General features: G+C 38.6%; 1 protein-coding gene across 1 annotated transcript in view; it reads right to left on the bottom strand.

Annotated features, from left to right (window-relative positions):
- Nucleotides 1–1,040: 1,040 nt before the first annotated feature.
- The window catches only part of RAB3C (RAB3C, member RAS oncogene family), a 274,606-nt gene continuing 257,973 nt past the window's right edge, over nt 1,041–17,673 (bottom strand). The window contains exon 4 of the mRNA XM_035014467.1: nt 1,041–1,283. Coding sequence (XP_034870358.1) covers nt 1,096–1,283 — 188 coding nt within the window. The 3' untranslated portion in view covers nt 1,041–1,095. The remainder of the gene's footprint in view (nt 1,284–17,673) is intronic.

The raw sequence follows: 17,673 nt of genomic DNA, 5'->3' as shown, positions 1-17,673 counted from the left end.
GGAGTATTCTCTCAGTAACTTAAGCACCTGTAAAAGCTTACAGAATGGGGAGGGATATGCTTCACAATTGGGAACAATGGGATTGAAAAAGACTACAGATAAAAATGGTCTTTTCCTCAACCTTAGAGCCACTGGGATATTGTTTAAATCTATTGGGTAAAAGAAGTCAGGTGAAGTGTGAACAGAAGGCACTGGTTGCGGAGGCAAGTCTCTATCCCATGGGAAGAGGGGCTCTAACAAACTTCAAATTCATCTCTATTCCACGCCTGAGTGATGGTTTCAGAAAGTGGTGGGGATGGTGTGTATATAATGGGGGGCAATTATTAAGGAATTAGGGGGAAGTCAATCCTTTGAGAAGTCTGCAGCCATTCCTACCCTTCTTGGTTTAAAGACTCATTATCTAATGCCTTCAGCCGATGCCCTCAACTGTTCCAAATGTTGGCCCCGAGTTAGGGTCATTGTTTATGTACATAACTAAATTAAGAAGGTGGATTAAATCTCGTTCCAGTCTGGTAAATATGATTGTTGAATATTTACCAGACTGGAACTAGATTTAATCTCTTAGAAAATTTGCAAGGGTTTCAAACACAGTATTTCTATTTCTTTATAGTCACTGGTCTCCTCAGCTATGAGTAAGACTGAAAACCAGACACATTTCCTGAGCAGTAAACTGACCAGACCCATGATGGTCTCCTGAGATCTCTTGCCCACACAAACAGTTCCTCGGTTATCATCCTTACAAAGCGAATCGCCAATTTGAACCCATGGCACAAAACTCAGGTGTAGTGAAATTACAGTCTGAGGTCCCAGCAGTAGCTTAATTTTGAGAAGAAATCTGAAACAAAAAGAGCCTACACAGACAAGTAACAAATTACATGCAAATACCAGATGTTTATAGATGGATAGTCCTTACAAAGTTGAGATCACATATTAACACAGGAAATCTCCCACAAATCGAATGTGTGTATGAGCCATTGACATCAAAGATTTCCCTCAAATAATTACTAGGCAGTAGAAATGAAGGTTAACCAACCATTTATAAATGCTGTTTGTTGATGTGCCCCCTCAAACTGCCTGTATGCGTGGAGGGGGACATTAACAGCCACAGTTGGTCTGCGGCGGAGGAGGGCTTTCCTTGAGTCTTGTGTTCTGCTTGGCGGCAGTGATGGCCGGATCCGTCTCCAAACTCTCGGACATTTTGTCGCAGATGATATCCACAAGACGCTCAAACGTCTGCTTGACATTAATGTTATCCTTGGCACTTGTTTCAAAAAATTCAAACCCTGGAAGAAACAAACACAGCTTGGTCATTTTACACTCCGGCTGAAAGTAAATGGGATTTGATTGTGGTTTTCCCTGGTGATTGGGGGAGACTTAAGAGGTGGGCCTAAGACGCAATTTGAACAAATGCCGTCATCTTGCTACCAATTCTTTTGTTCACTGTTATGTTGACATTTGATTTTTCCCTGTCAATTTATTTTTGCTACCAGCATGGCTGAATGAACCACCACCACCGACTCTCTTCACAAAAGTTTAGTAAGGGCGACATTAAGAGTCCTCCACCTGGAGTATGTCTTTGTCCTCCCTTCCTCCAGCTCCTGGCCACCAGGAAGCTTGTTGGAATCTTGTCTAAGATGTGTGATTTGGCATATTTTCCTTATCTCATTTCAGAGTCGACCACAATTGTTCATGGACATGTTTTCATTAACCTGAGGCTTAGAAGACTTCATCTGTATATTCTGCTGCAAAAGGGACTACCGAACCCCCCCACCACCCGCCGCGCTCTGACTCTTCCTGAGCCTGCCGTGCGGCGGCCCCACCAAGGCTGGAGGCTGGGCTTCTGGTAAAGTTTCAGTACCTAACTGGACACAAGGTGGCACTAAAGAGTCAGTGGAGTTAACCTTAAATGTGCTTCGACCTCCTTTTGGAGATTTTTGTGTCCTGTTAGGGGAACAGCCCTCCGTGGCTTTGTCTACCACTGCATCTACCTATTGGTGCAGATCAGTAGCAGTGTTTTTACTGACATCTGGAAAAGGACATCTGATATATTTCAAACGAGCTGCCAGAATTGTAAGAAGGCAGTTGCACACTTCTCCCCATCACTGGACCTGGGCAGGAGCCCGACTGCTGTTCTGTACACAATCTTATCACTCTATTGTTTGCCTTCACGTTCCATGGGCTCAGCTTGCCAGTTAGTTGCCATGACAACCTCCCCAGTCCATTCAGGGGACTTTGATTTAGGATGTACTGGGCAGGACACAAAAATGCTTTCCTAATCCATTCTGAATTTTACGCCCTATAAATCCTTCTGGTTACATCTGGCCCTATCTCAGAGGAGCCACATGGATTCAGAATGATTAAATCATGTGATTTCATCTCAGCTCCTGGGACCCAAGGAGAAAAAAATGGACTCATATTTTACATTCATGTCTAAACCTCTGATAACCCAGAACTACTTTGTTGTTCATGCCTCAGTATTTAGTAAAATAAGCATTTCTCTTGAGTTAAAATTTCTAATTTAGTTATGATAGATGACTAGTTAGAGGACTATATTTGAGCTTGAATCCCGGTAGCTATTGTGTATTCTATTGTTAAAACGTAAGTGAATAATGGCAGGATTGGAGTTAAAGGAGCATGAGTGGGACCAGTTTCTGTAAAATTCCACTGGATAGGTCAGACCTTCTTTGGCTTGTAGTTTGCTTTCTAGTCTCTGTGGAGGGTGCTTCTATAGCTCTCTAACATTCTGGATTTCTTAGCAGAAAACACGAATATAATTCTCTTTCCTAATGTTTGTATATCTACAGAGCTCTGTCATTTGTCTTGCAACAATCTGATCCCATTTTGGAGAACTCAGGTATGGATCCAAACAACATCTTTATTGCGAAGATGTTAGAACTATTTGCATCTTACTGGGGATTTTCCCACTGCTAAGTGCTGTCACAAGATACTAAGACCCCATTGAATTAAGATCCCTGAATAAGACTTATGAGAAAAAACATCCCATAATTGGGCACAAAGATTTCATGTACAGATTGAATTTTCTCATCTCTTCAGCTAACAGCTTTCTTCCTAGTGCTACTTTGGGAAGGCACTGAACTTGAAGGTATCATAAAAGATTTGGCCATTGTGACAAGATGGTAATCTAGGTAGGTTTTTGTCAAATGGGATTCCTTAAATGATACACCCTGCTGCTGGCGTACAACTTCAGGTCAGTAGTAAAATGATCCTGAGTGCTCTCAGGGGCTTGACCAGGAAAATAACATGATATTATAACAGTTTTGGATAGAAGAGGGTGCCACAGTATGGTAAGTGAGAGAGATTTCCTGTCTTCTGCTTGGTAATCCAACTCTCCCCCCATGTCATGTTTTTTTTTTTTTTTTTTTTGGTTTTATTTTTTTTCTTTTATATATATTTTTTTATTCTTATGTTAATCCCCATACATTACATCATTAGTTTTAGATGAAGTGTTCCATGATTCATTGTTTGTGCACAACACCCAGTGCTCCATGCAGAATGTGCCCTCCTCAATACCCACCACCAGGCTAACCCATCCTCCCACCCCCCTCCCCTCTAGAACCCCGTTTGTTTTTTAATGACCCGTTATTTATGACCTGTGCCTTACTTCGTTTACAGAGTTGTCACGAGGCTCCAATGAGACTATGTACAGGTCCCCAGCAAACCAAACATTGCTATGATAATAATAAATTCATATTTGAATGGTTATAACAGGTACTATTCAACGCCCTTGATATATTGTAACTCCTTTTATCCATGAGGTAGATACTAGTATTGAAAAAATTTATTGGTTAGGCAATGGAAGCACAAAATCGTCGAGTGCTTTACTCATTTATTTGCTCAGTCTGTAATGGTGAAGCTGGCTTTGAACTACTAACCTGGACACTTTCTTGTTCCTCCAGCTATCTGCAGAAGTAAGTAATTACTTGGTTCAAGCTGAACTGTAATATACTTCAATGATAAAAGTTTGATAATTAGAAAATAATAACTGAGAAAAACCTCTTAATGAGCACTCTGATACCCTGTGCTACCTAAGATGGATCAAGGTGGCCCTGAGGCCAGCTGTATTGGCAGACCACCTCAGTAAAGTGAATTTTTTGGTTTTCCAGTGTGTGTAAGTCTCAAAAAATGCACATAACTAAATTAAGAAATGCCGTATGGCTTAAAATTGTTAATCATCTGAACTTTCAGTGAGTATCAATCTTTTTGCTGAGGGAGGGTCTTGCTTCAGTGTTGATGGATGCTGAGGGTTGGAGTGGCTGGCAATTTCTTAAGACAATGATGAAGTCTGCAGCATTGATGGACTCTTCCTTTCAGAGCATTTTTTTTTCCATAACTGGAGTCCATCCTCTCAAACCCTGTCACTGCTTTGTCAACCGGATTGAAATGACGACAAAGGACTTACGATATAACAATCTTAACAAGGAGTAGATTTCAATTTCTTTGCTTAGCCCTAAGAGGCAACACCTCCTCCATTCAAGTTTGACCATGAGATTATATCTTCAGGCTCCACTTCTAATTCTCCATGGTTACTTCCTCCACTTAAGTCCTGAAGCCATCCAAGTCCTCCATGAGTGTAATCCACTTCTTCCAAACTCCTGTTAATGTCAATACTCTTTTGATCTCTTCCCATGAATCACCAATTTAGGTAGTGGTATCTAAAATGCAGTACTCCTCTTTTCAGAGTGTTGTCAATTCTTGTGCCCAGATCCAGCAGAGGAATCACGATTTATGGAAGATCGAGCCTTACAATGTAGAAGGCTTGAAAGTAGCTAGGACTCCTTGATGGTTCATTAGAAGGCATGAAAACAACATTCATTTTGTGGCACATCTTCAGCAGAGCTCTTGGGTCACCAGGTACCTTCTCAATAAGCTATACTGCTGTGAAAGGAAATTTTTTTCCAAGCAGTAGGTCGCAACAGGGGGTTTAAAATACTCTCTCAACCATGTTGTAAGCAGCTCTGTCATCATCGAGGTGGTGGTGGTCCATTTCTAGAGCACAGAGTGTATGTAGCAGGACTTTTGGAATGGTAAATGAGCTCTTTTCTGTTATGGAGATGGCTTTTTTCCTTAAAGCCAGAAGCTAGCTGAGGTTGGTTCAAGAGGTTTGCTTCTGCAGCTCCACTCTGTTATGCTTTGGCTTAATAGAACATTGTGGCTGGTTTGATCTTCCATCCAGAGCACTCAAAGTTTCTCCCTGTCATTTGTGTGTTCACTGGGTTAAAACTTTTCCTGTGCATTTACACTTTGACTGTTTCGTATAAGAAGCCTAGCTTTTGGCCTGTATAAGCATTGGAAAGACGACCTATTGCAGGACTTGATTCGAGATAAGGCCCTAAAGGAGCTAGTTACAATAGTCACATCAAAGATCATGTTCACACACAACCATACAAATATAATGAAGTGATACTATTGGAAAAATGGTGCTCATAGACATGCTTGATACAGGGTTGCAATAAAACTAGCTTTGCCTCCATCTCTACCCTGAATTAGATATAAAAGTTTCTGGAAATGGTTATTTTAGCATCGAGGTGTTTGGATTCAGGGCAGATGCAAGCTTACAATGCCATAAAGGATCCTCTATCCAGTTGACTCAGAATCCAACCTTTTTGAGGCCACTCACCCCCTATACCTATGTATGCTCATGGGTATGTAAAGCCCATGGCCTAAATCATAAAAGATTCAAACACCTCACCCTTTATTCTTCTTTGTTGGATTTTTAGGGCCATTCCCTCCCAGTATTTTAACTTCAACCATAGCAATGTGACCGTATTTTTAGAAATCTTGAACCTCTTATCTATATACACGGACATTAGGGAGAAGCCTGTGCTTCAGTCAGGAACCAGAGTTTTTCTTACTAAACTTACAAGATCATTTCCAATTTACTAGGTAGGACAGTGTGGTTCTGCAGTTCAAATAAGTAGCCCAAGGTGACACAGCAAGCTGACTGTGAAGGCTCACAGAAATCTCCTGATAACTAGGTTACTGATATAGCTTCCAGCCTTGGACACCTGTCCCTCAGACTTGATCAGCCAGTAGTCATAAGTTCAGTGTACACTCTGAATTTCCCAGAGACACTCTGTCATTTCTCTTGGGACACCTGAGCCTTGCACTATACTCCAGTACAGCTCTGGTTCATGTCTCTTCATGCCTGATTCTGAATAATCATTCCTGCCCTTTCCAAAGGTTATTATAGGCACTGCTGGCCTTCATGTGTGACTTTCAGTTTCACTTGACATCAAGAGATGCAACAATGTATAGAAAACGTGTTCAAGAAGGGAAGAAAGCCAAAATCATACCTGTCCTCTTCATACTATGTACATTGCTAAATGGGCAGTAGAGAGCAGTGGTGCAAATCCGATTACACTCTAGTGCCCAAGAGTTGTAATCCGACATTGTAACGTTACAACATTGGATGGCTACTTGTATTAGCGTTACCTGAAGGGCTTACACACTTCTAAACTCCACTACACACAGACTAAACTGGAATCACAAGCAGGGACAGGGCCTTAAATATACATTTCAAGGCTCCTTGGGAAGTTCCTTATGCACATGAAGGGTTAAGATTCAGTATTCTCTGTACACCCATGTTCATAGCATCAGTCACAAGATGGAATGCAATGCAAATAGCCCTTGACTGATGAGTGGATAAACAAAATGTGGTATAGACATAATAAAATGGATTATTCAGGTATAAAAAGAAATTGACACATCCTTCAAATGGATGAAACTTGAAATTATATAAACCAGTCACAAAGAGAAATACTGTATGATTTCACTTGTGAAGTACGTACAGTAGTCAATTTCGTAGATACAGAAAGATAAGAGTTTCCATTTTGCAAAATGAAAGGAATTCTTGAGACTGGTCACATAACAAGGTGAATGTATATGCTTATGGCTAAGATGGTAACCATTATGTGTATTTCTTTTACCCAAATTTAACAGATTTACACCTCAGGGAACAAGAAAAAGAAAAACTGAAGAACAATGTGAGCCAGAAATAGAGACTAAAAGCTGTTTCTCTGAAGATCTAAAACAAAATTGACAAACATTTAGCTAGACTCATCAAGACAAAAAGAAAGAGAGCAATTACTTAAAACATAAAAACCTACCAAACCAGAATGGTGAAGAAATAGAAAATAAGAACAAACCAATTACTAGCAAGGAGAATCAATCTGTAATCAAAACTTCCCACCAAAAGAAGGCCCAAAAGCAGAGGCTTCACTGGTGAATTCTATCAAATTTTTAAAGAAGAATTAATACCAATCCTTCCTTAAGCTCTTCAAAAAAAATCAAGAGGAGAAAACACTTCCAAGCTAACTTTGAGGCCAGCATTACTTTGCAATCACAAGAAGGACACCAGAAGAAAAGAAAATTGCAGGCCGATATCCCTAATGAACCTAAATCCCAAACCCCTCAAGACAATATTAGCAAACCATTCAACAATGCATGAAAAGAATCATACACCAAGATCAAGTGCTTTATTCCAAGGAGGCAAGAATGGTTCACCATCTGTTAATGTGATGCACCACATGAACAAAAAGCATACGACCATTCTGTGAAGATGCCGAAGCAGCATTTGACAAAATTCAATATCCATTTATGATAAAAACTCTCAACAAGGTAGGTATTGAGGGAATGTACCTCAGCATCATAAAGGCCATATGTGACAAATCCACAAATAATGTCACACTCAATGGTGAAAAGCTTTGCCTCTAAAATCAGGAACAAAGATGTTTTCTCTCACCACAATATTGAAAGTCCTCACCAGACGACTAAGGCAAGAAAAAGAAAGAAAAGGCATCCAAATAGGAAAGGAAAAAATAAAACTATCTGCAGAAGACATGATACCACACATACAAAATCTTAAAGACTCCACCAAAAAACTCCTAGAACTAATCAATGAAGTCAGTAAAGTTGCATGATAATCTGTTGAGTTTCTCTACACAAATAAGGAAATAGCAGAGCAATTCAGGAAACAAGGACAATGGAATCAGAATAAAATACCTAAGAATAAATTTAACCAAGGAGGTGAAAACTATAAAACATTGTTTTCACCAGTGTCTTTGATCAGTAAATGAGAAGCTATTCTTTGGTCATGGAATTGGGAATTTAAGAATTCATATTCTTAAAATGTCCATACTTCTCAAAGCAATCTACAACTTCAGTGCAATCTCTATCAAAATTCCAATGCCATTTTTAACAGAAAAGTAACAAAGAGTCCTCAAATTTACATGGAACTACAAAAGACCCTAAATACACAAAGCAATCTTGAGAGGAACAAAGCCTGAGGCATCATGCTGCTTGCTTTCAAACTGTATTACAAAGCTTTGGTCATCAAAACAGTATGGTACAGGAATAAAAACAGGCACATAGGTCAGTGGAACAGGAGAGTTCAGAAACAAATACATGCATATATGATCAATTAATTGTATATTTTTGGCTCATTTGTCATCAGTGGGAAAGCACAGTCTCTTCAAAATAAATGAATGAATGAATGAATGAATGAATGAATGAATGAATAAATAAATAAATAAATAAATAAATAAATAAATAAATAAATAAATAAATAAATGGTGCTGGGAAAATAGGCCTCCTGTGAAAGATTGCAACTGGCTCACTAACTTACACCATTTACAAAAATAAACTCAAAATGGATTAAAGACTTGACTGTAAGATCCAAAACCATAAAACTTCCAGAAGAAAACAAAGGTGATCAACTCCTTGATGTCAGTCTTGGTGATGTTTTTTTTAAAAAAAATCTGACTTCAAAAGCAAAAGCAACCAAAGCAAAAATAAACTAGTGGGACTATTTCAAACTAAAAGGCTTCTGCACAGTGAAGGAAATCATCAGCAAAATTAAACAACACCCTATTGAAGGGGAGAAAATATGCCCAAACCATAAATTTGACAAGGGGTTAATATATAAAATGTATGAACAACTCCTACAACTCAATAGCAATAATAGAAACAATCTGATTTAAAAATGGGCAGAGGATCTGAATAGGTATTTTTCTGAAGACCTACAAATGGCAAACAGATTAATATGAAGGGGTTCAGCATCATTAGTCATTAGAAAAATGCAAACCAGAACCAGATTAATATCACTTCTCATGTCACAGAATGGCTAATATCAAAAAAGTTTTGGTGAGGGAGTCCAGAAAAGGGAATTCTTATGCACCATTGGTGTAAATTGGTGCAGTCACTATGGAAAACAGTATGGAGGTTCCTCAAAAATGTAAAGATCCAAGCAGTTGTACTTCTGAGTATTTTCTAAGAAAAATGAAAACACTAATGGACCCCCCCCCACGTTTAGTGCAGTCTTATTTACAATAGCCAAGATATAGGAACAATCTAAGTGCTATGGATAAATAAATGGAAAAGGAAAATGTGTATATATACACAGTGGAATACTGTTCAACAAGAATGAAATCTTGCCATTTGTGCCGACACATGGATAGACCTTGAGGGCATTATGCTAAGTGAATTAAGTCTGATGGAGAAAGACAAATACCATATGATGTCACTTGGATGTAGAATCTAAAACAACAGAAAAACAAGCTCTCAAATACAAAGAACAGACTGGTGGTTGCCAGACATGGAGGGAGGAGGATTGGAGGTGGGTGAAGGGGGGGGGTCAAAAGATCACATTACAAAATTAAAAAGTGAAGGATTCACTATTTTCAAACACTGATGGGAATGGAAAATGACCCAGGCTCTTTGGAAGACAGTGTATTCCTACATATCCAGTGGCTATGCCATGTTCTGAAATGCCATTTGTTTTTAAAAGATGTTCTGGGAAACTTGAGTCTCTTTCTCCACCCCCAGGAAAATCATAAACAGCATTTGGGACACTTGGAAGGTCTTCAACTTCACGTTGAAAGAATAATAGGAATTGGTATTGTTTCTAAAGAGGGGAAGCAGCTCCTAAAATCATACTGCAGTAAATCATTTTCAGCTCATTATTTAAAAAAATGTCTATAATTTGGGTTTAGGTTTCTATTCTCAAACTCCTAAATAAGACCTTTCGCTTCCAGATTCTAGTTGCAATTCTGTGGAACTGGATGAACCAGAGTGGTGAAAAATGTCATTCTGCTGCCAGCTGGGTGAAATCTGGGCCAAAACTCTGGATTGCTGAGCAGCAGGATTAGCTGGTAGGTTAGCTTTCCAGATAGAATTCAGGAGGAGCAATCAATAAGCATTTGGATATACTTGCCTCAAGAAGGGCCCCAGAAAGCCGCCTAAAGCTGGAGAAAAGAACAGGAACTCAGCCAAAGGTTCATGCTGCTACTACAATAAGTAGTCAAATATTCTAGTCTTTGAGTCCTTGTCATTAGCCTGGCCTGACCAGATGGTAGCTTTCTCCTGCTTCATCAGGATTCTGGAACTATGGAAGTGTCATTGTATAGTCTTGACAAATCATGGTGGATGTAGAGAAGGTTTTGTCCCTGGCCCTTCCTACTCCAGTCATGAGCTTAACCTTCTCTGTATGTGGGAGAAGTCCAGCTTCAGCAGTACAAAGGACTACAATCCAAAGGACAGCAGTACAACGACAGTAGCCTATGATTCATCCTTCTCTGTGAAGAAAATCTACCTTATTAACTCCCTCTGGCACGATCCCCTCCTAGACATAGACCGACACACACCCAAATCCTCCACTTAAACCTGTCCACTCTCCCTCTAGTGAAGAGACTGGATCCAAGGTCCTTGCACATTTCCTCTTGAGATTGCTATGTGTCATGTTTGGCCCCCAAACTGGTAAACCTTTAAAATTTTGACCCAACCTTTAAAACTGTTATTTCTAGAGTGATATCACTAAGATGGCAACATAGATCATTCTTAACTTTGGTCCCACTGCACAAGGAGAACTAACAAACAATTAGGGATGGAACAGACACCTTTGGAGAATTCTTAAAGATAGGGAAGAGGTTGAAGCAACCCCTGCACCACAGAGATCAAGATAGCATTAGAGACGTAAGAGGAGCAGCTTCACATTATGGTCCCAGGACTGCATTGCCCCTCCCTCAGGCTGATGCAGAATCAGGCTAGAGGTCTCCCTGAACCTACTTCTTCGAGTGGGAAAAGAGACCCCAGCCTAAACCTTCAGCTCTTCCAGCATGGTGGGTTGCTTCTGGAAACCTCTGCTTCTGTCTTACCCCATAGGAATTGTGGGATAATAAGCGTGGCTCAATCACTGGGATTATTACTGTGACAGAGAAGGGCAGAGGAGCTTTCAATAAGTGACACTCACATCTTGTTAGACTCAGTTTTTACCTCCAGCACCCAAGTAGCAGTCCCAACCAGGAGCTTTGGTCATCTACACATGGTAGCACAGTCGGGCCAGGAAATGAAGTAACATGGGGGTCTGCCTGACTCAGGTCATCAAAGAGCTTTGATGGCCTTGCAACCTATAAGGGAGCTGAGTCATAGCCTAGCCATGCCTGACCAAGCAAGGCTGGCCAGATCACCTAGAAGCTATTTTGCCCCATGATGCTCAAGCAGAGAGTACAATAGGCAGAAGTAATCTTGTACCATGTAAAGCCAGTGGCCCTCTTGGGCTTGGCAATAGGGGGCATGGGTCAGGGTTGAGTCAAGACCCCAACATGAAGCCTTGGGGGCTTTGGAACCTAGGCAAAGGGAAGTAAATTATATCCCTGTGCATTGTTGAATACAATCTTCAGCTCACCTGCCCGAGAAATGTAACCAGAGCACAAAGAAACTGCATAGATTGTCCAACAGCTGTGCCTGTGATAGACCATGAAGAGAGAGCACAGCCCATGGCTTTCCCTGTGAGCAGAGCAAAACAAGTGGCCACATCTGGCCAAGGAATTCAGTGCACAGTCTTGCCTGATTCAGGTTTCCAAACAATATCCTGTGCAGCCAAGAAGGCCCACCCTTCCACCCTGCTGAGGCAGAGAAACTTATTCATTGTGCCATCTACTCTGAATATGGTACTCAGTTCTGTCTAGCAAGCCTGACCAAATAACCCATGTCAATGTGTAGTTCATCATACAGTTTCATGAGAGCAGTGAACCAAGGCAGCAGTCCTATCTAACTTTACTTAGTCAGAAGTACCCTTCCACCTTGCCCTGACCTTAGAGCTGGGGCAGTGAACTTGCCCCAGAATAGCCCCTAATAGCAAGCCCCATCAACCCAGGGTTATTATCAGCATAAAGTCCAAAAACCCAACTGACCTGACTGGTGAAAAATGGTCTCTGCCAAAGTGAATCTATACTTTCTGTAAGAAGAAACTGCTTAAAAAGCTCCAATAGTTGATCCTAAAGAAATGAAGATCTATGAACTGTCATACAAAGAATTCAGAACAGTTGTCTTAGAGAAGATTTTGCACTGAAAAAAAAACCAAAAAACAAAAAACAAAAAAACCCCAAAAAAACACCACCACAAAACCCCACACATACAAGTAAAATTAAAAAACAACAATGCATTAACAGAGTGAGAAGTTCAAGGATATAAAAACACTTAAAAACCCCAAAGAAATCTTAAAGTTGAAAACGTAAGAATTCAACAAAGAACTTCAAAAGCACCATCACACTGAATCAACATTCAAAAAGACAACACATTTGAAATTACTAAGTCAGAGGAATAAAAGGGAAAAAAGAATACCTACAGGACTTAATTGACACAAAAGAAACAATATCTGCACGATAAGAATTCCAGGAGAAGAAAATGAGAAAGGGACAGATAATATAAGAAGTGGACATCCAGATCCATGAGGCCCAAAGGACCCCAAATAGATTTAACCTGCTAGGGCTACACTGAGACACCTCTTAATTACTAAAACTGCAGGAGAAAAGAGAGAAGTTACAGACAAGGAAACATCCAAAGACTATAGGTGGGTTTCTCAACAGAAACTTTTCAGGCCATGAGAGAAGAGAATGATATATTCAAAATATTCAAAGGAAAAAAAAATGTCAACCAAGAATTCTATATCCAGCAAAGGTGTCCTTCACTAATGGAGAGATAAAGACATGCCTGAAGAAACAAAAACAGAGTTAATCAACACTAAACCTGTCTTAAAAGAAATGCCAGAAGGAGTTGTTTGAGTGGTGAATGATGCTAATTAACATCATAAAAACATAAGAAAGTAGCTTAAAACTCACTGGTAGTGGCAAAAACACATTCAAAATTAGATTCTATAATATGAGGATAGTGGTACATAATTTACTTACAACTCCCATTGAAAAGTTAAATAAATGTAGTGAAACTAAGCACAACCACAGTAATCTGCTACTGGTTAAACAATATTAAAATATGTGAACTGTAACATTACTAACCCAAGTTGTGAGCGGAAGGACAAGCAATATAAAGTTTAGGAAGGCTATTGAAGTTATTCCCAGCTTTTAGTATTTTAAATTATAATACTTTATGTAAGCCTTATGTTAATCACAAGGAAAAAAAAAACCTGTACTAATTATACAAAGGAACATGGTAAAGAAGCCAAAGTACAATACCAAAAAATAGCAGGATAACAAACAAGGAATAACTGATCTACACCACAGCCAGAAAACAACAAACAAAATGCCATAGTAAGTCTTTACTTATCATTAAGTACTTCAAATTTAAATGGCTTAAATTCTCTAAAAGACATAAAATGGCTGAATGGATAAAAATCCGAATCTAAGAACATGCTGCTTAGAAGAGACTCACTTTAGTCTTAAAGGCACACATAGACTGAGAGTGAAGGGATGGAAAAAGTTATTTCAAGCAAATGGTAACCAAAAAAAGCAGGCAGGGGTACCCATACCTCATCAGACATTAAACTTAAAATGGTAAAAGAGACAAGGAAGATGTATAAATACTCTATTTATTATAAAAGGGTCACTCCATCAAGAAGGGATAACCATTGTAAATATTTATGCACCCACCATCAGAGCATCTAAATACATATAGCAAAATAGAGCTAAATGGAGAAATAAATAGCACTATAAGAATAGATGGGGACTTTAATACTCTATTCTCAACAATGGATAGTTCCTCCAAACTGAGAATTTATAAGAACACAGCAAATTGGAGGGGCACCTGGGTGGCTCAGTCGTTTAAGCATCCAACTCTTGATTTTGGCTCATGATCTCATGGTTATGGGATAGAGCCCTGCATTGGGCTCCTCGCTCAGGAGGGAGTCTGCTTGAGATTCTCCCTCTCCCTCAGCTCCTTCCCCCTTAAAATAAATACATCTTTAGAAAAATAAAAAGAACACAGCAGATTGGAACACTATACAGCAAATTGACCTTCACAGCAGATCACTCTTCATAAGCACACGATATATTTTCTAGTATAGACCAAATGTTAAACCATAAAATAAGTTTTAGCAAATTCAATTAGATTGAAATCATACCAAATATCTTCTCTGACCTCAGTGGTATGAAACTAGAAATAAGCCAAACTGTGGAAAGAGCCAAGATGCTCTTCAACAGATGAACGGATAAAGATGTGGTCCATATATACAATGGGATATTACTCAGCCATCAGAAAGGATGAATAGGACTGGAGGAGATTATGCTAAGTGAAATAAGTCAAGCAAAGAAAGTCAATTATCATATAGTTTCACTTATTTGTGGAACATAAGGAATAGCATGGAGGACATTAGGAGAAGGAAGGGAAAAATGAAGTGGGGGGGAATCGGAGGGAGAGATGAACCATGAAAGACTATGGACTCTGAGAAACAAACTGAGGGTTCTAGAGGAGAGGGGTCTGCGGGGATGGGTTAGCCCGGTGATGGGTATTAAGGAGGGCACGTATTGCATGGAGCACTGGGTGTTATATGAAAACAATGAATCATGGAACATTACATCAAAAACTAATGAACTAATGATGTACTGTATGGTGACTAACATAATAAAATTAAATTAAAAAAAATTCAAATACATAGAAATTGAATAACACTCTCCTAAACAATCAAGGGATCAAAGAAAAAATTAAAGCAGAAGTAACAAGGGATGCACTAAACCCAGTTATAAAGGGAAGTTGATTGCAATAAATGCACACATTAAGATACAAGGAAGCTCCCAAATGAAGCTAAGCCCAAGGTGAACAATAAAGATTAGAAGAGAACTAAATGAAATAGAGAACAGGAAAACAATAGAACAGATTAAGAAAATTAAAAGTTTCTTCTTTGACAAGAAGGTAACTGACAACTCTTTAGCTAAACTAATGAAGGAAAAGGAGAGGACCAAATCAAAAACATTCTAAACTACGTGAAGACATGACAACTGCTACCATAGTAATAAAAAGAATGCTAAGAGGCTACTGTGAACAACTATATGCCAAGAAACTGGACCACCTAGAAGAAAGAAAAATTGTTTGGAACATACAAACTACCATGACTAAATAATGACAAAACAAAATCTGAACATACCAATTACTAGAAAGGAAATTGGATATTTTTGATTACTGATTCAAATGAAGAAAAACCCAAGACTGGATGGCATCATTGGTGAGTTTTACCACACATTTAAAGAAGAATTAAGAGCAATCCTCCTCAAACTCCAAAAAACTGAGGAAGAGGTGACACTTCCAAATTCATTTTATGAGGCCAGCATTATCTTGATACCAAAGCCAAAGAAGGACACTACAAGAAAAGGAAGCTATAGGCCGGTATCCTTCTAGTATATACATGCAAAATACTCAAAATAGTAGTAAATGAATTCAGCAGAACAGTAAAAGAATCATTGATCATTGACCATGATCAAGTGGGATTTATCCCTGGGTTGGGAGAATGGTTTAACATAGGCAAATCAATCAATATGATATGTCATATTAATAGAATGAAAGAAAAAATCATCTAAATAGATGCAAAAAAAAAATCTGATGAAATTCAATACCCTTTCATGGTAACAACAAATTAGGTACAGGGAGGAATGTACCTCAACATAATAAAGGCCACATATGACAAGCCCACAGCTATCATCATCCCCAATGGTGAAAGGTTGAAAGCTTTTCCTCTAAGATCTGGAGCAAGATGACAGTGCCCACTCTCACCAACCTTATTCAACAGAGTCCTGCAAGTTCTAGCCATGGCAATCAGACAAGAAAATCCTAAACCTCCACCAAAAAACTGTTAGATCTAAACAACAAATTCAGTAATATTAACAGAAAAATCAGTAGTGTTTCTATATAAATAAATTATCTGAAAAAATAAAATGATCCCATTTATAATAGCATCCAAAACAGTAAAATACTTAAGAATAAATTTAGGGAGGTGAAAGAGCTCTTTTCTAAGACACTGATGAAACAATTTGAAAAAAACACAAATAAATGTAAAAGTATCTATGTTCATTAATTTTAAGAACATTGCTGAAATGTCAGTAATACCAAAAGCCATCTATACTCCAGGAACCAAACTGAGGGTTACAGAAGGGAGAAGGTGGGGGCGATGGTGTAACTGGGTGATGGGTATTGAGGAGGGCACATGTGGTGAAGACCACTGGGTGTTCTATACAACTAATGAATCAATCAACACTACATAAAAAACTAATGATGTACTATATGTTGGCTAATTGAACATAATAAAAACATAGGTAAAAGACAATCACCTCTTTCTCATTGTACCAGGTAGGCTCAGTTTTCAAAAATGTAAATCAGAATGTGAAGACCTAATTAAATTATTTCGTATTAAAAAAAAAAGCCACCTATAGATTCAATGCAATCCTTATGATTCCAATGACATTTTTTACATATGTAGAACCACAAATCATCTTGAATAGCCAAAGTAAACCTGAGAATAAAGAACAAAGCAGGAAGCATCACTCTTAGTGATTTCAAGCTATTCTATAAAGCTATTGTCATCCAAACAGTATGGTCTTGGCATAAAAACTGTCACAGAGACCAATGGAACTGAACTGAGGAGCTATCTAAAACCCAAGTGTAGTCAACTAATATTTGACAAGGGAACCAATACTCTATGGAGAAAAGACAGTCTCTCCAACAGATGCTGCTAGCAAACTTTCATGTCTACATGAAAATGAGTGAAAGTAGACCTGTATTTTATACCACTCACAAAAATTTGAAATGGATGAATGACTTAAATATAAGACCTGAAATTGTACATCTCCTAGAAGAAAACAAGGGAAGAAAAGCTCCTTGACATGGGTCTTGGCAATAACTTTTTGGATAGGGTACCTCCAGCACAAGTAACCTAAGCAAAAATAAACAAGACATCAAACTAAAAAGTTTCTGCACAGCTAACAATTAACAAAAAGAAAATACAACCTATGGAATGGGGAAAAAATGTTTACAAATCCTATCTGATAAGAGGTTAATATACAGAATATACCAAAAACTCATAAAATTCAAAAGCAAAAAACCCAATCTGATTAAAAAGCAGGAAAGAACTCAAAAAGACATTTGTCTGAAGAAGATAGATGAGTGGCCAACTGGTACAGGAAAAGATGCTCAACATTATCAATCACTAGGGAAATGCAAATGAATTCCACAATGAGATATCACCTCATACCTGTTAGAATAGGTACATAAAAAAGACAAGAAGTAACAAATGCTGGTTAGAATGTGGAGAAAAGGGAACCCTTGTACATTGTTACTGGTGGTAGGAATGCAAATTAGTGCAGCCATATGGAAAACAGTACGGAGGTTCCTCAAAGAATTAAAAATAGAATTATTTTTATTTGAATATATGATCCA

This window comes from Mirounga leonina, unplaced genomic scaffold (genome assembly GCF_011800145.1).
Source record: "Mirounga leonina isolate KUSES-001 unplaced genomic scaffold, KU_Mleo_1.0 Mir_168, whole genome shotgun sequence".
In the NCBI taxonomy this organism is placed as follows: Eukaryota; Metazoa; Chordata; class Mammalia; order Carnivora; family Phocidae; genus Mirounga; species Mirounga leonina.
Note: the sequence above shows the minus strand (reverse complement) of the source record. Positions and strands in the feature narration are given on the sequence as shown.